The 26,856-nt window shown below is 37.1% G+C and overlaps 1 protein-coding gene and 2 pseudogenes across 7 annotated transcripts in view; 2 read left to right on the top strand and 1 right to left on the bottom strand.

Moving 5' to 3' along the window:
- WWP1 (WW domain containing E3 ubiquitin protein ligase 1) overlaps positions 1 to 26,856 on the bottom strand; it is a 134,954-nt gene that overhangs the window by 34,103 nt on the left and 73,995 nt on the right. For all 7 annotated transcript variants that reach the window (XM_030303831.1, XM_032591890.1, XM_030303826.1 and 4 more), the window contains 6 exons: positions 14,525 to 14,861; positions 4,892 to 4,987; positions 3,136 to 3,310; positions 834 to 888; positions 665 to 749; positions 407 to 535 (listed from right to left, as the gene is read on the bottom strand). In XM_030303831.1, coding sequence (XP_030159691.1) covers positions 407 to 535; positions 665 to 749; positions 834 to 888; positions 3,136 to 3,310; positions 4,892 to 4,987; positions 14,525 to 14,861 — 877 coding nt within the window. The remainder of the gene's footprint in view (positions 1 to 406; positions 536 to 664; positions 750 to 833; positions 889 to 3,135; positions 3,311 to 4,891; positions 4,988 to 14,524; positions 14,862 to 26,856) is intronic.
- Positions 6,005 to 6,519, top strand: LOC115505989 (annotated as a pseudogene).
- LOC115506497 lies at positions 16,420 to 20,582 on the top strand (annotated as a pseudogene).

Consider the following 26,856-nt stretch of genomic DNA (forward strand, 5'->3'; position numbering starts at 1 on the left):
TGACTGTTAAATCTGTGCACAGACTACCTCGGTCTGAAACTAGCTCCATTACTTGCCACCTGATTTTGCACAAGTTAGTTATGTCCCCTAAGCCTCAGTTTCTGCACTGAAAAAGGGAAAATAATAGTATCCACCTCAAGGGGCTGTTGGGAAATAAAATGAGCTAGTTTATACAAAGTGCTTAGAACAATCCCCCACATACAGTAATCACTAGATAAATATTTGCCATCATTAACACATTATTTACTACAAATTCATTCCGTAGTAACATAAAGCAAAGATGTACGTATACTGAGCTATTACTTGTATAGGTTTTCTTGATTGACAGAGTACAATCTGTTGCTGAAGTTGAGGCTAAATTTTTATGTCATTAAACAACACTTAAGTACTTTAGGTTTTCACTTACACAGATGACTTCCCATTGCGAGGATCTTTGAATGTTGTTGTTCTTGTATTATGATCAACAAAGTACCTAACGCCTTCCCGAGTATACCTGATTTCCCACCCTTCTGGCAGGGGTTCTTCATTCTGTAAGCTAATACATAAAGTTATAATCACAGGGTGAACATTTTCTAGGTACTAAAAACATCTGAATTAAGGTTTACTTGATTATACCTACAGATGCATGTAATATTACTTAAGTAAGGCTGTAGTACACACATACCCTTGAGTTCTTGGATCTTCCCACTGGGTTGTTTTTGTATTATGATTCACAAAGTAAACCCTGTCAGTTGAATCCACTCTTTTTTCTAAAAAATAGAGTGAGCACAGCATTTAATAACTATTTATTACATATATCTTCAGATATTTTTACCAACAACATATCAGCTTACCCCAGCCTGGTGGCAAAGGCCCATATGGGTCATTTTCTGCAGCTAACATTGAAGCCTGATTGGAGAAAGGGTTCGAGGGGAAAAAAAAAAAAAAAAAAAGAACAGTACTTTAATATAAAAGCAGAGATAAACCGAATACTTGACAGAACCACATTTTATAATAATTTTCTAAAAAATGATAAAGGAATGTGAATACAGTCATTTCAAGACACAAAGTACATTTAAACATGTCATGAGTTAAGAGGAGTCAATCAGTTGATAAAATTACTAGTTTTTTAAAGATGACTTAGAAATAACTAATACTGACATCAATATTTTAATTTCTTAGCCCTTCCATAATATCTACAGGAGTGAAATGAGAGAAGAGCATATAGAAAATTGTGTTTAAATGAAAACTACTTGTTTAGAAATACAATACTAATCAGTTCTTTTTAAAACAAATGCCTAATTCTGTGCTGACAGCTCAGAGCCTGGAGCCTGCTTCGGATTCTGTGTCTCCCTCTCTCTCTGTCCCTCCCCCACTCGTGCTCTGCCTCTCTCTCTCAAAAATAAACAAACATTAAAAAAATTTTTTTAAACAAATGCCTATTAATAAAACCAATATTAAAATCCAGTATCATCTTTATACAAATACTTTTAATATTAGCATCTTTTGTGTATTCATATACAAAACACATTCATGCTTACATACTGTAAGAATGACAAATAAAAACTATCACCTGAAAAATTATTTCTTAATGATAAAGTATATGATAAAATGATACATATTTTATAACCTTATAACAGATACTGTTAATTTTACCCAGTATCAATTTCCCACTCCTCCCTCCTTGACACCCAAACCACTGTTTTCTTCGAGGCAGAAATGTATCCATCTAATATTCCATTCCCAGCTGGGTTGGTAGAATGACCAATTCTGGCCAGCGAGCTACTGTCAGAAGTCCCTGGTAAGGGCATCCCTTTCCAAGCAAAAAGGCAGGGCTTACTAGATAAAAGTCATCTGCCCTTCTCAATCCCCTTTCCCTTTCTTCTTGCCTACAACAGAGAATGAAGTCCAAAGGGCAACAGATCTGTATGATAAAGGTAAAGCATGAAGCATGATAAGGATGTACCAAGAACCTGGGTACCAGGTGGCATTACTGAGCCAATGTAGTGTTAGCTCTGGACTTTCACCCCAGACTTGTATATACTTAGATAATTACATCTCAATCTGTTTAAAGGTGTTCTATGCAGGAGAACACATTTCTAATACATCCCTCTGACCTAATTTTGCCCTGTTTCCCTAAGGTTTTCATGTATACAGACAGCAAAAGCACACAGTACATAATGTACAAAAGCACAAAGTACATAATTTCTTGTTTACTACATACAGCTGAACAGTGAAACCTTAGCACAGATTTCTGTACAAGTTACCGAAGGACCAGAAACTGGTGGCAGCAGGAGACGCTATGAAGGCTGGGCTGGCCCTGTCCCTCTCTGCTGGCCACAGAAAACCAGGTGAGTGGGTCAGACTGCAAATGAGAACTTATTACTTAACCTCTGAAGAAAATGGGAGTTGAAAGAGCCAGCCTGAGGCAGGATTCTGAAAAAAAGTTATTTAGGTTTTCTTTTTGTGTCTTCCCTAATTCCTATTTGCTAGCCTCCACATTTTGGGTTTTCAAGTTGCCTCAAAACACTATCCAGAGATGCCCAGTACTTAAAATTTGTATTTTCCACTTCCTGTGATCAAACCTATTTAACAGAGATTACCCGCTACCCCAAGTCTACTTGTAGATGTTTGTTTACAGCAATAAATGAACCATCAATTGGTCAAATTTTCAGACAGCATTAGATTTTTTGGACAAAACCATCTCCAACCCCAGGAATATCTTCGGTAGGCCAAAACACATGAAAGTGTTGTTTCTGAGATTCTGAGATGGGAATGAGAACAGCTGGAAAATGGCAAGACTGGCCTTAAGTAAAATCAGGAGGTAACTGGTTTGGTTTAAAGCAAGCAAAATGGTTCTAATTAAAGGTGGAGGATTGGGGAGTTAGTAAAGACAAATTATTTCATTAAGAAATTCATTTATGAAAACTACCATTTAGTAAAGATAAAAAACAGTATGTACTTAATGTTAGTAAACTAGAATTAAAAAAAAAAAGCTTAAAGTGTGTATGTGTATCAGAAATACTTATATCTTATTAAAGAGTAAATAAAAAATGTCTTGCAATGCAGTCTATAACATTTAAAAACCACCAAAGTCAAAAAGAGCAAATGCCTGAAGGAAAAAGTTGTGTTGATATCGTACAATGTGCTAATTACCGAATAGAGGTATCGTTGGTTGAACTGTTGCATAGCTCCCTGCAATTGGTTCCGCTGAGACTGCCACTGTTCAAAATTTCGAACAGACTCCATGGTAGGCCGCTGCCAGGTTGTTGTTCTGGTGTTGTGATCCACATAATAAACTCTTCCACGATCATCAACTCTTCTTTCCCAACTACCACAGGATAAGCATTAATAAAAAGTAAGCAAGAATGTCTTAATATAAGAAACTGGAAAGTAATTAGTTAACACCTAACTCACATGATTTAAAAATCAAGTCTGAGACATGAGCAAACAACTTCAAAAAAATGTGAACATTGATATTCTTCAGAGAAATTACAAACATGTAACTTGCTTTTTAGGTAAATTATCTTCCCATTCTACCACTACATGATTTCTAAAAAGGGGGCCAAAGACTGAACAGTCTCTGTATCAATCTGACCACCCTCTTTTTCTTGATAAGTTGCTGAGCGCTTACTATATACCTAGTAATCTGTCCCTCTAGCCACTGCCTACATTCAGGGTTGTAACTCAGTTCTTACAGGTCTTCAACATCCTGCTGTTACACAGCTGCTGAACACAAATGCAGATCGAATCATGTCATTCCACCTATCATGGCTCTCCGGCACAGCATAAAAATGAACCCATTCACCATTTCAGCCTCATCTCCCCTAAGATCTTTTAAGAGGCCCACATAATAGCCAAATCAACTACTTGCTGGTCTCAAATGTATATGTTTCATTTTGTCATCCCTTTTTTTTCTGAATATTCCCTCAAAACAAAATGCCCTTCCCTATTTCTCCACCAACCAGAGTTCTCCCCATCCTCCAGGGTTCAGTTAACCCTAAAGCCAATTCATGCCATTAACTTAGTTATCTAGCTATGTTCGAGGGACGAGGCAAGCCTAGGGTCCTCCTATTATGCCCCCATCCCCTCTCTCACAAACACTTCTATAAGCCATTAACTTATACAATGATTTAGGAATCCTATCAGCAACCCATCACATAAAAATAACGTATTTTTGTGAATATTCTGGACTTTGAATGTGTTTTATATTGGTGGACTTTAAGTTGCATCTGGAAGGACATATTCCAAGAAGCAAAGACAATAAGGAGATACTGCCAGTCCAGGCAGAGAGTTCAAGGAGAATATAAACAGTATAACTCAACCAGCTATCAGCACAATATGTATGAAGAGCTATTAAAGATAAGAGCACAAATGAAAAGGAAGACCAATTTTGTGAATACAGCCTAACGGCATGAATTTATATAGTGTGTAATAGAAATATTTTTATTCATTTAAGACTGTCTATAATTTTAGCCATAACGTAATATAATTTTACTTGTAGCAATCTTTTAGATCATAACTTTGAACTACTCTAACGTCTCTTATGTCATTAGATCTCATGAAATAATACAGCTTAGATCACTACCTTTGGAGAACACACACATAAATTTTCCTAAATATGCTTTGCATTCCTTAAAATATAATGAATGACAAGCACTAAAACTGAACCAAAATTCTACAGCTACTCTACAGTAACACATGCCAGTGTTTGATAACCTCTTGAGGAAGCCCCTTCAGACTAATAGTAAAAGAGATACAATATAACAAATCTCATTTACTGAACAGTCATTATTCACAAATAAATGAAGGAAAATATAACATGCACAAGAATCATTTTATGTTGTAATAAATTTAAGAAATCAAATGTATGATAAAACACAACTGGAGATGAATAAAGATGCCACATTACCCTGGAGGTAAAGGTTGCGGCCTCTCCCATGTGGTTGTTCGAGTGTTATGATCCACATAATAGGTTCTACCATGAGGATCTTTTCTCTGTTCCCACCTTTAATAAAAATGCAAAAATGAAACTAAAAGATACCAAAATAAGACAACCTGAAAAATAATTCCTTCTTATATTCAGGAAAATTACAAATAAGTTTTACTTTAAAAGGTTATATAATATATACACACGCATATAAAATTTCTTTTCCCAATTATTAGTGTCTTTTCAGTTCTTAATTATTACCTTTTTATTAACAGTACTGGCAACTCAGTAGATACATAGTCAGTACAGGAGGATAAATACCTAATGTTTTTAAAAGTTACTAATTTATATAATTTATCACCAGAAAATTATCAGAAATTCATCAGAAAAGACAAATTTAATTAAAGGTAGAGGAACTTTCAGCCTATTACCACACTCAAGGCACAAAATGTTAATGAGGTAATATCCACTTCTGCCTGCAGTTTAAAAAATACACATCTGTAAGATTTTATAGATATTGCATTAAAGAAGTATGTGGTGACACTGCTCCATGAAAATTCTTCTATATGCATAGTGTCTTCTTTTTGTGTACAGCTATCTCCCTCTTGTTTTCAGTAAAACTCTGTTTATGAACATTCCAATTTCATCTTTTCCTGTTTTATCTCAAAGACTCTCAATCTCTTATTTTCCCTACTCTCATTTTCTTCTCTGTGATTCCTGTTTCTTCTCTGTTCTTTCTGTAATATGGTATAGGAGAAAAATGTTAAATATAAAACATATTTCTGAGTTTAACATTCTTGTTTTCAATTGAAAGTAGACTAAATGGAAGAACTTTGTTTTCTCTTACACTCAGGGGCCCAATTTGATTCTTTTTAGATTACAAAGGTCATTATTATTTTCTTACACAATGACCATACATATTAAGCTATTCCCTAAGCAAGGTATACACATACACACACATTTACTTTAAAAAGGCATGCAAAAAAATTTAATAGTTTGCTTAATTAAGCTCATCGACAAACAAGTCACAAAATGTTTCAACAGAATTATGAATAATAAAAATGCCCAACTTCACAACTGACTCAGAATCATGTAAGTTGTTAAATCGATCTATTAAAAAATCCCTGTTGCTCTCTTCCCTTTTGTGGCCATTGCTGAAGCACCAGTGGCCAAAATGAAGTTCAATCCCTTTGTGACTTCTAACCAGAGCAAGAACCATGAAAGACATTTCAATGCACCTCCCCACATTCGGAGAAGATTTTATCCTCCTCTCTTTCCAAAGAGCTGAGACAGAAGTACAACATTCGATCCATGCCCATCCGAAAGGATGATAAAGTAAGGTTGTGCGAGGACACTATAAAGGTCAGCAAATTGGCAAAGTAGTCCAGGTTTACAGAAGAAATACATCATTTACATTTAACGAGTTCAGCAAGAGAAGGCAAAAGGCACAACTGTCCTTGTGGGCACTCACCCAAGCGAGCTGGTTATCACTAGATTAAAACTGGACAAAGACTACAAAAAGATCCTTGAACGTAAAGCCAAATCTTGCCATGTTAGGAAAGGAATAGGGCAAATTGAGAAATAGGGCAATTGAGAAGATGCAAGAATAAAGTAACCTGATATACAACTTAAAATAAAAAACTGTTAAAATGAAAAAAAATCTCTGCTGTATAAAATCCTACTTTGGAATATTCATGCTACCCTATACTACAAAAATTCAAATATTTCTTACAAAAAAACATTTCACTAAAAAAAAAAACCTCTGAAACTTCAGATTTTATGTATTTTCACTTAATAATAAAAGTTCATTGGAAGGCAGGATTCCAATATGGAATTTCATTTTAAAGACATTTCGGGAATATCTGTAACACTATCAATGGGTTATTGATTTGTATCAAAGCTCAACAGCCAAAAACAAATGTCTTAAAAATATACGAAATTTCGGGGCGCCTGGGTGGCTCAGTCGGTTAAGCATCCGACTTCGGCTCAGGTCATGATCTCACGGTCCGTGAGTTCGAGCCCCGCGTCAGGCTCTGGGCTGACAGTTCAGAGCCTGGAGCCTATTTCCGATTCTGTGTCTCCCTCTCTCTCTGACCCTCCCCTGTTCATGCTCTGTCTCTCTCTGTCTCAAAAATAAATAAACGTTAAAAAAAATATATATATATATATACGAAATTTCAAGAACCTCCTGATAATGGTAGTTTTGTTATTTTTAGGTATTAATTCCTATAATCAGTTCTTGAATTTTTATTGCAATTCTATAGCAAAACTTACAGATTTCCATCTTTTACAAATATTTTTATCAAAATTATACATACTTTCACATAATTTTATACATTCATAGTTGTATAATGATATACATACACCTTCACACCTACAGTCTACAGGGCTCACTACAAAAAACAGTGCCTAATGTCCCCTCAACTTCATTTTCCATTCCACAAAAGCAACATTTTAAACTGTTTCAGCCAATTCTTTTAGTATTTACCTCTTTTTATATTAATAAGCTTATTTTACTATTTTAGATTTCATCTCATACATTGTATATTGATTTCTCACTATGAGAGTTTCAGCTGAAGTCTCTCTCCTGCATCCATCTACACATACACTGCAACACTTACCCTCCTTCGACCATTCCACATACACACATATTCTGTGTCCTTCCCTTATATGATGTAAAACTCTCCTGACAGCTGAGTCATGGAACATAATATTTCTTTTGTCTCCTTTCTTCCCATTTTCTTAGTTTCTATGTATTTATTAATTTCACTCCCAAAACTTCTCCACCTGTATATATGTCCTCTCAAAATATTCAGACTCATCAGGTATTTACCAATCACAGCTCTGCCTCACAATGAGCTGCTGATCCTGTCTGGCCAACTGAGAAGCCTGCGGCACATCTGCCATCTTGGGCCCCTTTTACCATCATGCTGGTGATTCCTTTCACTCCCTTTCTATCAGACACCTGAGATCTGAAGCCCATGCCTTTCACATTCAGTAGCTAATTTTATTTATTTTTTGAAGTTCATTTATTTATTTTAAGAGGGACAGAAACAGCACGAGTGAGAGAAGGGCAGAGAGAGAGGGAGACGGGGAATCTCAAGCAGGCTCTGTACCACCAGGGAAGAGCCCTACGTGGGGCTCGAACTCAGGAAACCGCGAGATCAAGACCTGAGTTGAAACCAAGAGTTAGTTGGAGGCTTAATCGACTAAGCCACCCAGGCACCCCTCAGTAGCTAATTTTAGAGAAACACAAGTCCTGGTAGCTTCTTAACAAAGGATACACAGGAAATGAACTTTGGAAACCGAGGATATCTGAAAATGTATTTATTCTGTGCACACACTCAACAGTTTGGCTGATTACAGAAATCAGGTTGCATTTAGTTTCCCTCAGCATTTTAAGTTGTCTTAACAGCTTTTTGCATTGATTCTAAGAACTCTAATGCCATTCTGATGAGTATGAGATGTGCTTTCAGTCCCTTTTTAAAATCTCTACAGAGAAAAAACTAAGGTTTGCTGGAGGGGAGGTGGGTGGGGGGATAGGTTAAATGAGTGATGGGTACTAAGAAGGGCACTTACTGTGATGAGCACTGGGTGTTACATGTAAGTGATAAATCACTAAATCCTACACTTGAAACTAGTATTCTCTATCTCTCCCTCTCTCTCTTCCCACTCCTGCGCTCTAGCTCCCTCTCTCAAAATAAATAAATAGACTTAAAAAAAAAATCTTTCTAAAAAAGGGTGGCTGCCTGGGTGGCTTGGTCAGTTAAGCATCTGACTCTTGGTTTCAGCTCAGGTCATGATTTCACAGTTCATGGGTTCGAGTCCCACACTGACAGGAGACTGCTTGGGATTCTCTATCCCTCTGTCTCTCATTACCCTTCCTGTGCTCTCACTCTCTCTTAAAATAAATAAATAGACTTAAAAAAAAATCTTTCTGAAACTAATATTATATGTTAACTAACTGGAATTAAAATGAAAGCTTGAAAAAATAAATAAAAACCAACTGAAAAACACCATGTAGAATGTGATACCAGTTTCTTAAAGTAATTCTATAAATGTATGCAAAACAGTAATTTACAGTTACTCTCTAACCTCTTCACCTACTTCTATCTTTCCTCATAGAATCTGTCACTATATGACATTACTGAGTAGGTTATGTATGCAAGGCCCCAGCTGCTCAGCCTGCTGTTACACACCCTTCACAGCAGCAGAGTCTTAGGCTCTCTTGGCCCTCTGAATATCCCAGGCCTGGAATAAAGTCTGATACAGAGAAGCTCTCAAATATTTACTGCCAGAATAAAATATAGACACCACTCTCTGAGTGTTTCTGTATGACTTAAGTATTTTATTTGGTCATGTCTTAGCTTTGTGATCAGAAACAAATTTTAAGATTGAGGGAAAAAATAAACATAACCAAGTATTCCATCTATATAATGGGCTACAAAGTCCTTTTCTAGGTTTATCTCAGATAAACTGCAAATATTCCCAACTTAACACTCAACAAATACTCAGTAAGCACTCACGTTCCAAGCATAATGCTAGCCACTGGTTCTTAATTTTTCCAAAACGAGTTCACTTCCAGATTTCAGTGTTTTTGCTCTTAACAGAATTTACCTTTCTTAAATTTTTTCTGTAAAGTGCCAGAGAGTAAATATTTTAGGCTTTGTGGGTGAAAAGGCAAAGTCAATAATATTTGTAAGTACTTACATAATAAGAGCAAAAACTCCTGTCATGGCCCCACCTCATTTTCCTAGCAGCCAGTCCAAGGGGAGGCAACTTGCTGAGCTGTCACTCCCAAAGTGAGATTCTACCTCTTGGGGCATGGCAGTTGTCACAAGTGAGTCCCCAATGTGTAGGTGGTGACTAAGGCATTGGGCAGCAAGGACAGAAGAAGGTACTGGTGGGGAGAAAGGATGGTACAGAGCAAAGGGTGATATTCTGGATTGGTCTGGGTGACTCACAGTGACAGCCTGCTAGAGCTGTGCCTGTGGGTCATATACAAGTGGTGGGCTGGAATTGGCAAGAGATCAGAACATCCCAGTAGTGAAAATTCATGAATACTTCCTAGTAAGTGCAAATTACCTGGCCGAATAAGACATCTCAATAGAATTCTTTAATTTCATAGATTTAGGTGCTAATTTATAAATGCCACACTTCACCCAACCATAATACTCTCCTTTCTAGTATTTAGATATAGTCTCACTAAGACATTGTATATAAAATTTCCAAACCTACCACTGAACAATGAACTTGCTTTAAAACAATAAGTAAATATGGAAGAATTTTGTGAAAAATATTACAATAAGAATAAGAGAATTTAGTTACTTCTTGAATAACTGCTGATTTCAAACTTGGATAATGGGGTAGATAGTAAGACTTGCCTACTCATAAACCATGAAGAATGGTTACCTCTCTCCTCTACTGCTAACCTATGTCCACAAACTCCTACCCATCAGAAGCTCACTACTTTAAAGTCTCTCTCCTTTTATGAAAGAAAAACTGACCCTCAGCTCTGTATCTTTTCCTGCAATTTCCCCCAAACATTCCTCTTTCTCTGTGTCCACTAGCTCTTACTCCTTAAAAGTTTACTACACACTTCTACCCCTCCCATTCACTCCATCACACAGGACTCTGAATGCAGCTCTATTTCTCAGAAACTGCTTGTCAAAGATCAACAATAAATAATCTCTTTGTAGTTACATTCAATTGGTGACTTTCAGTTCTTATCTTACTTGAATTTTTCAGGAGTTTTTGACCTTGTTAATCATTTCCTCAGAAGCATTTACAAGCCAGGGCTTTTGCCCAATTGTTCACTCACTCAAAATCATTTAATCAAGCACTAACTCACTTATTTAACAAGTATTTATCAAGTACCTGCTACATAGCAGGGATGGTTTTGGGTACAAAGAATACCAAAACGGACAAACTTAAGCCCTTTCTAGTCTAGTGGAAAGAAAATTGACAACAAATATGTGTCATGTGGTGATTAACATAACACAAATTATGCTGATTAGAAGAACCCTACTCCAAAGCGTTCACGCTGTTTCATTTATATTAATTCTGTAACAGGAAAAACTAAAACCTATAGTGGAAAAAAAAATCAGAACGGTGATCGACTGAAAAAGGTACTTTAGAGAACTTTCTGGGATAATGGTAATATCTGAAATCTTAGTAAGGGTTTGGGTTAATCGATGTATGTGTTTGTTGAAACCCATCAAAATAGTATGGTTAAGACTTGGGCATGTCCTTCTATGTAAACTTTACCTAAAAAACTTTACACAAATATTGAACTCCAGTTAATGACATACAAGCTAAAGTACTGAGGGAACTAAATGTACTGATGTCTGCAACTTATTGAATTACATTTAAAAATTAGATGGATAGAGAGAGGCAGAGATAGGAGATAAAGCAAATAGGGTAAAATGTAAATTACAGAATGCAGTGGTAGACATTGGGATGTTCACTGAAAAATTATTTAAAGTTTTCTGCATGTTTATAAATTTTCCTAAGAAAAGGTTAGGAAAAAATAAGGCAAAGTAAAGGGATGGGTACAGAGGGACCTGATTTAAACAGAGAAAATCAGGAAAGGCCCCTGTAATGAGGTAACATTTGAGCAGAGACCTGGATGAATCGTGCAGATATCAGAGGTATAACACTCCACACAAAAGTTTGGGCAAATGCAAAGGCCTTTGGGTGAGATCATGCTTGGCATAACACCCAAAATTCATCTCCAGGATGGAACACTGTTCCTTGAGAACACTCGTGATTCCAGGCACTCTGATTCCACTGGTAGTTATCTGAATTACTGAGCAAGTTACCAAAGAGAGGAAACACAGGAACTAAGATTTCTGAGGAAAGAGAAACGATGTAGTTTTGAAAACTGCTAACTCAGTTACACAAAGAATACTGCCTAAGCCAGAGGAATCAACCTTGGTTCCACTCTTCTTTTCTTCTACCTCCTTACAACTAATTACCAGGACACATCTTATCATCACCCTAAGAGACTAGCATCTCTTACTGCAGACTCTTTTAATTTCTCACCTGGATTAATAACTTCTAAACTTTTCTGATGACAGCTAACAGAGTAAGAAATATGTTTTACATGAACATCTGTGTGTACTAGATTGCTATTTCCCTACAGATTTTATACACACAAACACACACCAGAAAAATAAACTTTCTGGAAATGTTTACTCTTACTACACCTAATACTTTTTCAGTATTTTCTGTTCTTGTCTATATTGATTTACTTAAATTATGTGTTCAAATGCTGATCATAATCTAATGGGTTGCAACCTGCAATTTGAAAATCACATAGGTTACCACAAAGATCACATGATAGCTACAGACATGCTGAAGCATTTATTTGGCCCCCACAAAATTAAATATATATACTTATTATCACTTTAAATCATAATGCCTGCTTCTCTCATTTATTTTTTTTTACATTTTTTAATGTTTGTTTATTTTTGACAGAGAGACAGCGCATGAGTGGGGGAGGGGCAGAGAGATAGGAAGACACAGAATCTGAAGCAGGCTCCAGGCTCTGAGCTGTCAGCACAGATCCTGACATGGGGCTTGAACTCACGGAGTGTGAGATCATGACCTGAGCCGAAGTCGGACGCTCAACCGACTGAGCCACCCAGGTACCCCCCTGCTTCTCTCATTTATAAAACAGTCTGGCTGCTATCTTTACTTACTTGTCTCAACTCTTTTTTTTTTTTTTTTTTTTTAATTTAGAAATAGAGTGCATGTGAAAGGAGGAGAGAGACAGAATCCAAAGCACAATCCATGCTCAGCCAGATGCGAGGCTAATCCCATGACCCTGGGATCATGACCTGAGCTGAAACCAAGAATCAGATGCTCAAAAGAATGAGCCACCCAGGCACCCCAATTGTCTCCTTAACTCCTAATCTATCTATACCACTGCTAGAATTAAGAACCTAACTAAAATGCAAACATAACTCTGCCACTCCCCTGCTCAAAATTCATTAATGTTATCCACAGTTTTCAAGGAAAAACTCCCACACTCTTAGAAAAGTAAACAAAATTCTTCATAGGATTATTTACTCTTCAGTGCTACATAGGTCACTTCCTCAAATGCTGAACTCAAACTGTAACAAAATACTACTTCCAGAGCTTCACTTACATGTTTTTGTAAATGCTAGAGATCTGAACATGCAGTCAGCCTTCCATTATCGGTGCCTCCATTATTGCTGTGCTAACTCCTACTCCTCTTTCAGGAATCCACTTAAGGGTCATCTCTTCCTAAAAGTTTTCTTTGATCTCAAAAGTGTAAGCTACTCCCTTGCAAGCTCTCTCTGTATATATTTCCACCCACAGCCTGCTAAACTTACCTCTAGCCCGGCTTTAACCGTACTGTATAGTTGCTGTTTACTTATCTTTATCCTCCTATCAGACCATGAGGTTAATAGAACAGCTTCTTACATGTATATATCACAGTGGCAGACATATGAAATGAGGATAAATGACTAGGCTGCCAAAGGTAGAAAACAAAGGGACAATGAGAAATTTCTGAGAGAGAAGGAAGATACTGTACAGTCTGAAATGCTGGCAGGAAACAAGATGGGATTGTAAGTAAGTAGCTGAAAATAAGCTCAGAGCAAGGTCTGGCCTGGACATACAGATTTAATAAAGTTGGGACAGTGTGAGATCCAAAAGAGGAAGAAGCACAGGCAGAAGACCAAAGTCTGAAACCACGATTAGGCAGTGACCAAAATCAGATGAGCCAGTAGAGAGCACTGAGAAAAACAGTTCAGAAAATAAGACAGGGCTGTGAACACAGTGACTGGTGACGAAATGAGGGCAATAAGACCTTCTAGAAGTGCAGTTTCAATATCTCTAAGAGAAGACATTCTAACTGCTGTAAGCTGTGTAGGAAAGTGCTGTGTCCATACTTCTAGTACAGTGTTGTCAAATTGTACTGCATATATAAGTCTGAGCCACTATAAATAAGCTTTTTGAAGTCGGAGACAAAGAAAGACTCAGTAATATTAGTATCATCAGAACCAAGAAAAGAATCAAAAAAACATGTTAAGTAAAGCTGGAATAGGTGACCAAATGGAACACACACACGGAATACTCTTTAAAGGAAATCTTGGGAAGCTGAATAATTGCAATGGGAAATTTAAAAGAGACTAAGAATTATTAAGCAGCAATGAAAACCTGAGTTTGTAACAGAGCTAATCAGCAGGGTTAAGTGACTTTCCCCAGCACTCAATACGAAGAAAAAGGATGGCCTATGTTGGGGCCTGGGGAGCAGACCATAAAGGAAGCTGGAAAACTGAGGTAATTACATAGTGTTATGATCATTCTTATCTAAAAGTAAAAATAAACCAAGAATCAAATCAAGAGTGTCCTGCAAACTAACCCCAGGTTTTTTCTTTTCCCTTTATAATGCACATATTTCATAAGTGAGCATTCTTAGTTTTAAAAAGTACTTTGTGGCAAATACACAAATTGTATCAGATTCCAGCTTTAATTGCAAATTACTAAACAACTGAAAAATGTTACATACACATTGAAGAGTCGTATTATCAAAAAGTTGCTATTCAAATTAAGTCAAACTTCTACAAAATATATTTAACATACCCTGATGGCAAGGTTTCTGTGTTGGCATTTCCAGACTGTTGCCGTACAGGTTCCACACAGCCATCTGGCTGTCTTAATTTGGCTGCCTCAAAAGCAGAACTACTTCCAGAATTAGAGGTGGCAGGGTCTAAAGTACTTCTAGCTTCAGATCCAAATGCTGCACTAGTAGAGAGAATACATTCATTGTTTTCTGAGGAAGTCATTATTTCTTGAACTGGAGGATCTTCAACAGTAGTATTAGTGCAATTTGAAGACAAGGCGGTTTCTTCAGATACTATTACAGTATCCATAGTGGAAGCGTTATCAGTTGGTGCAGATGAGGATGATTCTCCATTAACTGAAAAGAGAAAATCAATAAGACGAACTATCAGGAAATGACAAAGCAAACAACTCACCAGTTACACATATTTATTTACATATTATATGAATATATAAATAATAAAAATTTAAGAATACAGTTGACCCTTGAACAACACAGGTTTGAACTTCACAGGTCCACTTATATGTAGATTTTTTCCAATAAAAACAGTACAAACCTGTAAATGTATTTTTTCCTTCTCTGGTTTTCTTAACATTTTCTCTAGCTTACTGTATGGTAAGAAGACAGTATATAACAGATCTACAAAATATGTGTTAATTGACTATGTTACTAGTAAGGCTTCAGTCAACAATAGGCAATTAGTAGTTAAAACCTGGCGGCAGGGAGGGGGATGGAGTCCAAAGTTATACAAAATCATTCAATTGTGGGGGGGTGATGTTGGTGTTCCAATCCTTACTGTTCAAGGGTAAATTGTATACGCACACACTAATAACTTTAACTTAAGGAAAAGAAAAACCAGTATGAGGATAACATTTTTTTTTTTTCCAAGTGATCAATTCTGAAAATCTGCACGGTTTATATAAAAAACTTTAAAAAAAATTTTTACATTTATTTATTTTTGATAGAGACAGAGCACAAGTGGGGGAGGGGCAGAGAGAGAAGGAGACACAGAATCCGAAGCAGGTTCCAGGCTCCGCGCGGACAGCGCAGAGCCTGACGTGGGGCTCGAACTCACAAACTGCAAGATCATGACCTGAGCCAGAGTCGGAACTTAACCGACTGAGCCACCCAGGTGCCCCTACATATAAAAACTTTTAAAGATCCCTTTCAATCTCCTTCTCCTATGCAAAATGGTAGCTACTATCAAAAATATCAATGGGGGGAAATAGTGGCATTTAGATAGTACTACAGTGGACTGCCAGAAGATACAGAAATTCATTCTACACCTTCTAAAGAAATGACTCACTACTGGGATCCACTAATACAATTTAATGCTCATTTAAAAATTTTTTGGTTGTTTCATTAATGAGACAGAGTGCAAGTGAGGAAGGAACAGAGACAGAGGGAGATACAGATTTTGAAGCAGGCTCCAGGCTCTGAGCTGTCAGCACACAGCCCGACACAGGGCTCAAACTCACGAACTATGAGATCATGACCTGAGCTGAAGTCAGACACTTAACCAACTGAGCCACCCAGGCACCCTCTTAATGTTCATTTAAAATTTTTTTTTTTTATGTTTTTATTTATTTTTGAGAGCGAGCGAGTGAGCACATGCAAGCATGGGAGGGACAGAGAGACACGGAGACACAGAATTTGAAGCAGGCTCCAGGCTCTGAGCTGTCAGCACAGGGCCTGACATAGGGGTCAAACCCACAAAACATGAGATCATGACCTGAGCCAAAGTCGGATGCTTAACCGACTGAGCCACGAAGGAGCCCCTTAATGTTCATTTTAAATGTGATCAAAGCATTTCAATTATGTGTCACTATTAAAGTGAAGTCAAATTAAAACTGGAAAGAGACACAGATTATTGAGTAAAACGTATTAGAAAATTCCACATAACGTTCTAATTGAAATGGGGAAGGGAGACCTAATTAAAGGTAATGGCATCTTCAGAGGGAAGACTTAAATAGTGGAAAGTGTACTATTAAAAGGAATTGAATGGTAAGCACAAAATAATAAGAGAATGAGTCAAGTACTGTCTAAATATGAGGAAGAGAATGGCTTTGGGGAAAAAAAACACATAAAAGAAATAAAGTATTTACAGTTAGCCTGTACTAAATACTATTAGATAACACAGTGAAATGAAAAAAGAATGTGCATAGAGAGGCTAACTTCTGGTGTCTCCTATATAATGCTCACTTAAATAATTACCTCATTTAATATTTACTCTTCAATAGTGCAGAAATTAATTTCCAGAAACAAAAAAGCTTAGTTAGCAGCAGTCTTTTCAAAGCAAAATAACACTAAATGGGAAAAGAGGAATAACTGAGATAAGATAATCCAGTCCAAGAAAAAAGTCATAAATCTTTTGCATACTAAAACACAGCACACAAAAACGAACTGTTAGAGAGGAGTAAAATGAGATATTAAAGAGCACTGTTCAGTTGTTCAAGGCAAAAACTCCTCTCCTACAATAATTCAACAGCAGGTGAGTGCTCTCAGCTCTTCTCTCCATCTGTACCACTACCTTCTGGTCCATCGTTTCTTGCTTTTACTACTATCAACAGCCTCCTAATTTTAGTCTGCTGCTTTTTCTCATGTCCAGCTACAAGCTATTCTCCAAATGACGGCTCAGAGTAATCTTTTTCACAACATATAAGATTTTTTCATTCCCCTAATTAAACACATCAGTGGATTCCCATTACCACCAGAATAAATTCCAAACTCTTTTACCACAGCCTATGACAATGACTACGTTAATCTGCTCCACAGTTATGCCTGACTTCTCACGATGGCCTTCCTTCTGTTCCCTGAATAGCAAACTCCTTCCCACTTAAGGGATGTGCACTTGCTGTTCCTGTGGCCTCCTAATATCTCATGACTAGCTTCTTATCATTTAGAGTGCATGCCCAATTATAACTTCAGAATGTACTTGAGGCAGTGCTTGAGTACCTTATTTACTGTTGTTTCCACCACACCCTAACCTGTTTTATTTCTCATGTTCTGAAATCATTTTATTTGTTTTCATTTCTTTAAGTTCAGAATGGTACAACAACTTTGTCACTCTTGCATTTCCCAACTGTTAGAAATGCTTTGCATATGAACACAATAAATATTTGTTGAATCAATAAATTAAAGACAAATCACAGAGGAAGAAATGAACTGAACATACCTCTCCCAAAACTATGCAGATTAAAGAGCATCAGTAGAAATATTAACTATATGAAAAATTTAATAACACAATATATCTGACTTAAATTACAGAGAGGTAGCTTTGAGTTTCTACTATATACATATTCCATCCAAACACGCTGAGAATTTTTAGAAAACCAATATAAAAGACCAAAGGAAAATCTTCAATTATATAATAAGGAGGCCACATTCTAATTACAATGCAATAAAACTAGAAACAAGCAATACAAAATACAACTTATTAAAATGTTTACTGAAAGTCTGGCAGAATCTGTTAAACACTTTTTAAGGGTTATCTTATGTAATAATCTTCACAGAACTATGCTGAGACAGACACCAGCATTATCTCCACTTTACTGGTGAGGAAACTGGTAACTTTCTTTTTAAATGTTTATTTATTTTGAGAGAGAGAGAGAGAGAAAGAGAGAGAGAGAAAGCATGCATGTGCAAGCTAGGAATGGACAGAGAGAGGGAGAGAGGGAGAGAGGGAGAGAGAGAGAGAGAGAGAGAGAGAGAGAGAGAGAAAGAGAGAGAGAGAGAATCCTAAGCAAGCTCCAAGCTGTCAGTACAGAGCCCAATGTGGGTCTCAATCTCACAAATTGTGAGACCACGACCTGAGGTGAGATCAAGAGTCAGACACTTAACTCACTAAGCCACCCAGATGCCCCAGAAAACGGATACTTTTATGTCCATAAAAATGATAGTACTCTCCCCCAATTCACAATCAATATGCTTAGAAGATAAACTAAATAATTATTGAGTTAAAGAGGAAATAATGAAATTATAGACTTTAGGGAAATTAATGGCAATGAAAACACTTGTATCAAAGGCTACTGGACAAGTATCCACGAATATAAGAAAGAATGGCAATAAATGAGCTCAGCACTCAATTCCAGAGCTGAGGGTCCATTGGGGGTGGGGGGCAATGGTAGAAGGAATTTAAAAACCAATAAAACTGATCAGAATTTCCAAACTTACTGATAAGAAATGGGATCCTGTTGGGATCTTGTTGGAAGTATAGATCTCAGTTCCCATTCTAGATTTACTGAATCTCTAGGGGAAATCTCTAAGGAAGGTTTGGGAATCTGTATTTTTAACAAATGCTTCAGATGAATTCTTACCAATAAGATGGAGAAACCATGAAATATACCTTCCAAGTTTTATAAAGAATATATAATATGAATAACAGTAGGAATGCTACATACAACTTTGTAAGTCTGAACCATATTAACTAATCCAAGTCAAGAGAAAGAAAAATTGAAAAGGCTCATCATGGGGCACGTGGTTGGCTCAGTCAGTGGAGCATGTGACTCTTGATCTTGGGGTTGAGTTCAAACCCCACATTGGATGTAGAGATTACTTAAAAATAAAATCTTTAAAAATAAAATAAGAAAGAAAGGACTCATCAGAGTAGAAATTGAAAAGGTGATAAAAGATCATACCACTCCACCAAAGGGCACAAGGCTCACTTAGTGTTCTGAGAAAATCCTATGAAGCCTTCAATGAACAGATCGCTCTCAATGTTATTTAAAGTAACAAGGAGTAAAAAGGAGTTTCTTAGTTTACTCTTGTAAGGGTAAGTTAACCCTAAAGTTGAAACTCAATAAATTCTAAGATGGTTCAATATTAGGATATTATGTTAGGAAATTGACTATGCTAACATATTAAAAGATAAAAGCCATGACTATTTTCAATACAAACCAAAAAGAATTCAATAAAACCTTGATAAAACACTTGATAAGAGGAATCAAGAAAAATAAATAGTCTAGATTATCAGAAACCCACAGTAAGCATCGTATATTAACTATAAAATATTAGAAGAATTTCTATTAAGGTTAGGAACAAATTAAAGTCAGGAACAAAACAAGGAAGATCACAACCACCACTCCAATACTGCTGATTACTTTGACGATGCATTAAGACAAGAAGTGAAAAATACTGGAAATAAAATGCTCACTCACAGAGGATAAGTTTATTTAGAACACTCGACAGGATCTCTGACCCATCTTGCAAGATGGCAGGCAAAAAAAGCCGAGAAGCCAAATACTAAGGAGAAAAAAAATCAAAGCCAAGAAGGTCAGACTAGTGCAAGGTTAAGAAGAGTAACCTCAGGGCTAAAATGCCAAAGAACAGGAAGCCCCACTGCAGCCAAAACCCTGGCCTAGGCAAAGGAATTGGCAGATATACCTGATCAGCTATGAAAGGCCATGTAAAAGAGGAAGAAGTATTCAGCAGCTAAATACAGAGTTGAAAAGAAAAAGGAGAAGGTTCTTGCTACTGTCAAAAAACCAGTTGGTGGTAACAGGAATGGTGGTACCCGAGTGGTTAAAATTCACAAAGTGCCTAGGTATTATCCTACTGAAGATGTTCCTGGAAAGCTATTGAGCCACGGCAAAAAACAACAACAACCCTTTCAGTCAGCATGTGAGGAAACTGCAAGCTAGCATCACTCCTGGGTTCATTTTGATCACCTTCACTGTGCTCCACAGAGGCAAGAGGGTGGTTTTCCTGAAGTGACTGAGCAGTGGCTTGCTACTTGTGATCGGACCTCTGGCCCTCCATCGACTTCCTCTGCGTAGAACACACCAGAAATCTGTCATTGCCACCTCCTCCAAAACTGGTATCAGCAGTGTGAAAATCCCAAAACATCTCACTGATGCTTACTTCAAGAAGCAGCAGCTGAGTAAACCCAGACACCAGGAAGGTGAGATCTTCAACACGGAGAAAGGGAAATATGAGATTACAGAACAGCACAGAGTTGATCAGAAAGCTGCGGACTCGCAAATGCTCCCACAAATCAAAGCTGTCCCTTAGCTTCGGGGCTATATCCGTTCTGTGTTTTCTCTCACAAATGGAGTTCACCCTCACAATTTGGTGTTCTAAATTTCTTAAAAAGACCCTAATAACTGATCCATTAAAAAAAATAATAATAAAAAAAGAACACTCACAAGAATCAACTGAAAAGCTGTTAGTACCCAATTAATTTGACCAAAATGTATTAGCTCAACGACCAGATAGAAGTTCAACATCAAAATTACACTCAAGACTTATCTAAACAAAACTAAAAAACATTTTTAAGAGACATTTTAAAACACGGAATGAATGGAGAGACACATAAAATATCTCTGGATGGGAAGATTCAGCACTGCAAAAAAAAGTAATAATAATTAACTGGTAAAAATACTGGTAAGGAAGCAGAGCATGAGAAATTCTCATTATTGCTGGTGGGAAAACAAAAGGGTCCAGCCACTTTGGAAGACAGTTTGAACAGTTTCTTACAAAAATAACCATACTCTTATTATATAATAAAGCAGTCCTGGTTTTCAATCCAGTTAAGTTGAAATCTTACGTCCACACAAAAACCTGCACATCAATGTTTATATCAGCTGTATTCATAATGGCAAAAATGGAAGCAACCAAGATGGGTAAGAAAATTGGGGTACATTCATTCATACAATGGAATATTATTTGACAGTATCAGAAATGAGACGTCAAGCCATAAAAAGACATGGAGGAGCCTTAAATGCATATTGCTAAGTGAAAGAAGATTCCAACTATAGAGGCCAAACTACAGAGACAGCAAAAAGATCAGTGGTTGTTAGGAGTGTGGGGTAAAGGATAAATAGATGGAGCACAGGGGATTTGGAGAGTGGTAAAACAATTCTGTAGGATACTGTAATGTTGGGTCCATGACAACATGAATTTCTTAAATCTCACAGGACCCATAAAACACAAAGAGTGAGCCTTGATGTCAACTATGGACTATAGTTAACAATAATGTATTTATACTGGTTCATTAATTCTAACAAATGTAACACAGTAATGCAAGATGTTAATAATGGGAAATTCTGAGTGGGGTAGGACGGCATATCTTTGATTAGAGATTATTACTGATACACGTCAGTGGTTCTCAACTGGACACAAATTTGCCCCCCACTTCAAAGACAGTTAGCAACGTCTGGAGCTATGTTTGGTTGTCACAGCCAGGGGAAAGGGAGATGTTACTGGCATCTAGTGGGTACAGGTCAGGAATATACAATACACTGGACAGCCACCCACAACAAAGGATTATCTGGCCCACCATGTCAACAGTGTGAAGTTGAGAAACTCTGATGTGTGCATACCCAGCCACCAGGCAGCGTCCTGCAAAATAAACATCTGTCTACAGTAGCTGCAATACAAACATCTGTTAACAAATGGTATAAGGATGAGTGAAAGGACAAACTAACAAAAAAGACAAAGAGGGAAGGCAGAGAGAGAGGGAGGTCAGAATCATAGGCTCCTTGCTCGTGAAAGAATATGGAGAATTACACGTAAGCTAGTATTTGAAATGTGTAACAGGTGGGAAATTAGAAGTTTATGCAAAGCATTTTTCTTCTCTACAGATATAAGACCACGCCCACAGACTTGGTTTCTTAATGAATGTATCCAAACCCTTACTTTCAGCCATTATGACATTTAAGTTACAGGACATACCTCCCTACTTTCATGTTTAATCCTTGAGAAGTTTTCCTTGTACTTACGATATGTACATCTCAAAGCACCACACATTTGTCCTTACTATAACTGTTCAAATAAGGCAGAAAAAGGCAGAAATACTCAAGATTTGAGTATCATTTTTACTCCTTTTTAAAAGTGTGACATGAATGGGGGCACCTGGGTGGCTCAGTCGGTTAAGCATCCAACTTTGGATTTCGGCTCTGGTCATTCAGGATCTCACAGTTCGTGAGTTCGAGCCCCACATCAGGCTCTTTGCGCTGGCAGCAAAGCCTGCTTGGGATTCTCTCTCTCCTCTTTGCCCCTCCCCCAGCCTGCTCTCTCTCTCTCTTTCAAAGTAAATAAATAAAATTAAAAGGTGTGACACGAAGAACTGCTGGTGTATATGCATCTTAAGTTTCTTTAAAGTCAATTCACACTTGTAAGTGGGTGGCTATAAAGGGGGTAGTGTTCGAGGGAGGCTTTGATGATGGGATAGTTCTGTATCTTGATCACAGTAGCAGCTACATGAAGCAACACATGAAAAAACCACACACACAGTGCAGGTACAATAGGCAAAGTGGAGATTTTGTCAACGCCAATTTCCTGATTTTTATATTGTACTGCAGTTATACACTGTATGTTCACACAGGGAGAGCTCCCTATACATTTCTTGGCAACTTTCTATTATTCCAAAATAAAAAGCTATAAACAAAAGTCTAATAAACTTGTGAAATCAGTTCTGCCTGAAACCATACAGAGCTCTGATCTATTAATAAAAGAATAATTATGTGTTAGAAAAAGTCATTTCACACTGGAAGTTACAGATAGTGGGAAGTGGAGAAGAAAATAGTATTGTTCTTAAGTATCTATCACCGTCCAAGGAATATGGTAGATGTTTTTTATTATCTCATTTAACCTTTGAAACAACCCTATCAGGTGGTTAACTGAGGATTATCCTCTTTTTATAAATGGAGGAGCTAAATTTTGAGAATATTAAGTTTGTCTAAGATCACACAGTTAACACATTAAACAGTAGAGCTGGATTTGAACCTAGTCCTATTAGATGCCAGGATTGCCTCCCATTTTAGCTTTAAAAAACTATCAATATTTATAGGAACTAAACTTATCAAAGGAGCTTTTTTTTTTTTAATTTTAGAAAGAATGCATATTGGAGGGAGAGGTGGAGAGAGAGAGAGAGAGAGAGAGAGAGAGAAAATGAATATCTTAAGCAGGCAGCCAGGCAGCATGCTCAGTGCAGAGCCCGACCAGGGGCTTGATCCCAACAACCCTGGAATCATGACCTGAGTCGAAATCAAAAATTGGATGCTCAACCAACTGAGCTACCCAGGTGCCCTTCAAATGGAGCCTCCTGATCTAAAGGGAGGGAGAAAAAAAATTCCCACCAAAAAGCCTTCTTGTATTGATACTATCTCTGGTGAAATGAAATCATTTGTCTTAAACTCCTTAGCACAGGGCTATAATCCCTTGTCTGAAATCCTTGGGGTCAAGTATGTTCCAGAATCCATTAGTTTTCGAAATTTACAAAAGTAATATGGCATGTGTACTGTATATTACACTAATAACTGAGCAGATTTGAGGGCTACACATTGTAATTAAACACAATACTATTTCTGTGGCAAAATGTAGAGATACTCACACTAAGCATGATAAACTGTGAATACATTTAAGTCAGTTCTAGTCACTTTGACATCAAAGGAGTTCACCAAAAAACCTTTGGTTTTAAAGATTTTAGGATTCTGAATTGTAGGTAAGGGACTAAAAATATGTAATGTGTTATATACAGAATATGCACACTCCCATCCGTTATCCCCTCTGTAACATGAAAACTGATTTTAAAACTCCATGATTAGAAAAAAGAATACCATTTTTGTACTAAGGCCTTAAAGATTATCCCAATCCTTGAAAAGTACCTGAATTCATCCTCCTACCAAGGGATGACAGATCACACTAAAGGCACTGGCAGAGTGGTTACTACCAACAGAGTAGGTTCTGGAAGCCTTTTTAAACTGGCCAATAGAATGATGACAGATTGTTTTGTCAGATGTTGCCAACAATTATCAGAGGAGGTGAAAACACAATCGCTAAGTTGGATGATGAAATATTATTTGAAGTCTATCAAAGTATAAAAGCTGAACAGTATACCTTTGAGACACTATAAAAATCACACACATCAAAGTGAACAGAGAAGCAGAAGGCAGAGAGAGCTCAGAGAGATATAACTGGATGTCAATTACAGCTTTTCTACTCCCTAGCTGTGATCTCTCTGTGTTTCCGTTCCTCTTGGGAAAAAGGGAAAGATATTGGTATTTATTTCAATTAGTTATGGTGAAAGTTCAATCAGTAAATAGATATACACTGTTTACAACATATATAGCACAAATGTTAGCTATTATGATTAGCCTAGGTTTCCTAATAGTTACTGTGAATGTCATGGGAATTACTTACAATGGAGCCTTCAATTCTAGTTCCTCATATGTTTTGTATTCACCTTGAAATTTTGGGCAAGGATAAATAAGAACGTGGGAAGTGGGGCATCTAGGTGGCTCAGTTGTTTAAGCATCCAACTTTGTCTCAGGTCATGATCTCACAGTGAGTTCAAGCCCTGCATCGGGCTCTCTGCTGTCAGCACAGAGCCCACTTTGTATCCTCTGTCTCCCTCGCTCTCTCTGCCCTTCTCCCGCTCATGCTCTCTAAAATAAATATCAAAAAGGCAAAAAACAAAAAAAACATGGGAAGTGTATTTGTTCTCAATGGAAGAGTCTATAGAGAACCCGAGAAACCATGGAGTGTAAGAGATTCTGAGATTTCTGAAAAGCCTCCGTAAGTCTTCCTCCCTTTTGCACCAGCATCTGAATATACCCAAACATTAAAACATGCAACTAACCAGTGGTCCATGGACACTTTCACCAATCTACTCAAACAGCTAAATATTTTAGGAAGAAGAGTTAACTCGCCAAATTCCATAGATTTTAAATGGAGGATGATGACAAGAATGAGACAGAATGGCGGTATAAGCCTTTCTGAAATGATCATTCATCCTTCTTATTCTTTTCATGAATCAGGACTGAACTTTACAAATAATTGGCCTTTAAAAAAAAATTTTAAAAAAATTGGCCTTTTATCTAATTTCAGAAATGATGGAAGTGGAACTACATTCTGAATGTAATGATAATCCCATATAACAAATCAATCCTGGTTATATAACAGTGTTATTTTTATTTTTCACAACTTCTTTGGAGTGTTGTTAAGGAAGTTATATTGTTTAAAATGCAAATTTTGGGGCACCCAGGCGACTCAGTTGAGCATCTGACTTTGGCTCAGGTCACGATCTCATGGCTCGTGAGTTCAAGCCCCACATCAGGCTCTGTGTTGGCAGCTCGGAGCCTGGAGCCTGCTTTGGATTCTGTCACCCTCAATCTCTGCCCATCCACTGCTTGTGCTCTGTCTCTCTCTCTCTCAAAAATAAATAAATGTTAAAGAAAATTAAAATATAATGCAAATTTATGAATAATTAGGATTTCCTTGAAATTTTTTGGTATGGATAATTACTTAATAACTTAAAAATTCATGACCAAAAAGCAATAGATTTAAGCTTCATTGTGAAAAACTCTGGTTCAGATAAACCACTTTTCTATGTGTTGATATGTATTTTTTGAATTTTTTTTTTTTTTTTTTTTTTTTTTAGAGAGAGTGAGCATACACAAGCCAGGGAGAGGGGAAATCAAGAGTCATGTCAGGCCAACTGAGCCTCCCAAGTACCTCTATGTGTTTACATTTTTAAAAAATAAATTACTGAGGTGCCTGGGTGGTTCAGTCAGTTAAGCATCCAACTTCAGCTCAGGTCATGATCTCGCGGTTTTTGTGTTTGGGCCACGCATCACGCTCTCCACTATCGGAATGGAATCTGCTTCACATCCTCTCTTTCTGCCCTTCCCTGGTCATTCTTTCTCTCTCTCTCTCTCTCAAAATAAATAAATAAACCTTAAAAAAATAAATTGTTGGTCCTTTCTATAGGTACTCAGACTATTTTTAAAAATCGTAATATTTAATTTAGGATAGATAACATAAGTCACAGTTCCCTGAAACTCACTATTACATTTACTCTCCTAGAATTATTGAGGATGTTGCTCACACTATGCTGTTTTTTCATACAATCCATAAAAGATAGAATATCAGAAACAGTAGCTGTTTTAACTGGTATGTTCTTAATTTAGACACAGTTCCAAATAAAGTAAGGTGATGTTTCCTTTTCTGCTTTGCTAATAACTCTGAAACAAATGTTCCTACTACAAAGCAGATCAGAAATCAGAAAATAAATGCATTTGCCTCACTAATGTCACTCTTGTTATATGTATTTCTCTTCTCTTCATTTTCCAGCCACCTTAAATTAATGACCAAAGAGTTCTACTTATTGTGACCACTCAGGATCTTTAAGTCCATCTTAAAAAAAAAAAAAAAGGCATTAATAAACAAATTAAAATTTAAAAATCCATTCAGATTCATGGGCCAACATGGTAGAGAAGTAGGGGGATCCATACTTCCCGCGTCTCTCAAACAAAGAAGTGCTGAAGCCAAAGGACTTTAAGCCTCAAGAGTCTGGGAGGAAAAGAGGCTGAAATCTACCAGGAAGAAAATGGGGCAACTTGAGAAAGGACAG

This window comes from Lynx canadensis, chromosome F2 (assembly GCF_007474595.2).
Source record: "Lynx canadensis isolate LIC74 chromosome F2, mLynCan4.pri.v2, whole genome shotgun sequence".
Classification (NCBI taxonomy): Eukaryota; Metazoa; Chordata; class Mammalia; order Carnivora; family Felidae; genus Lynx; species Lynx canadensis.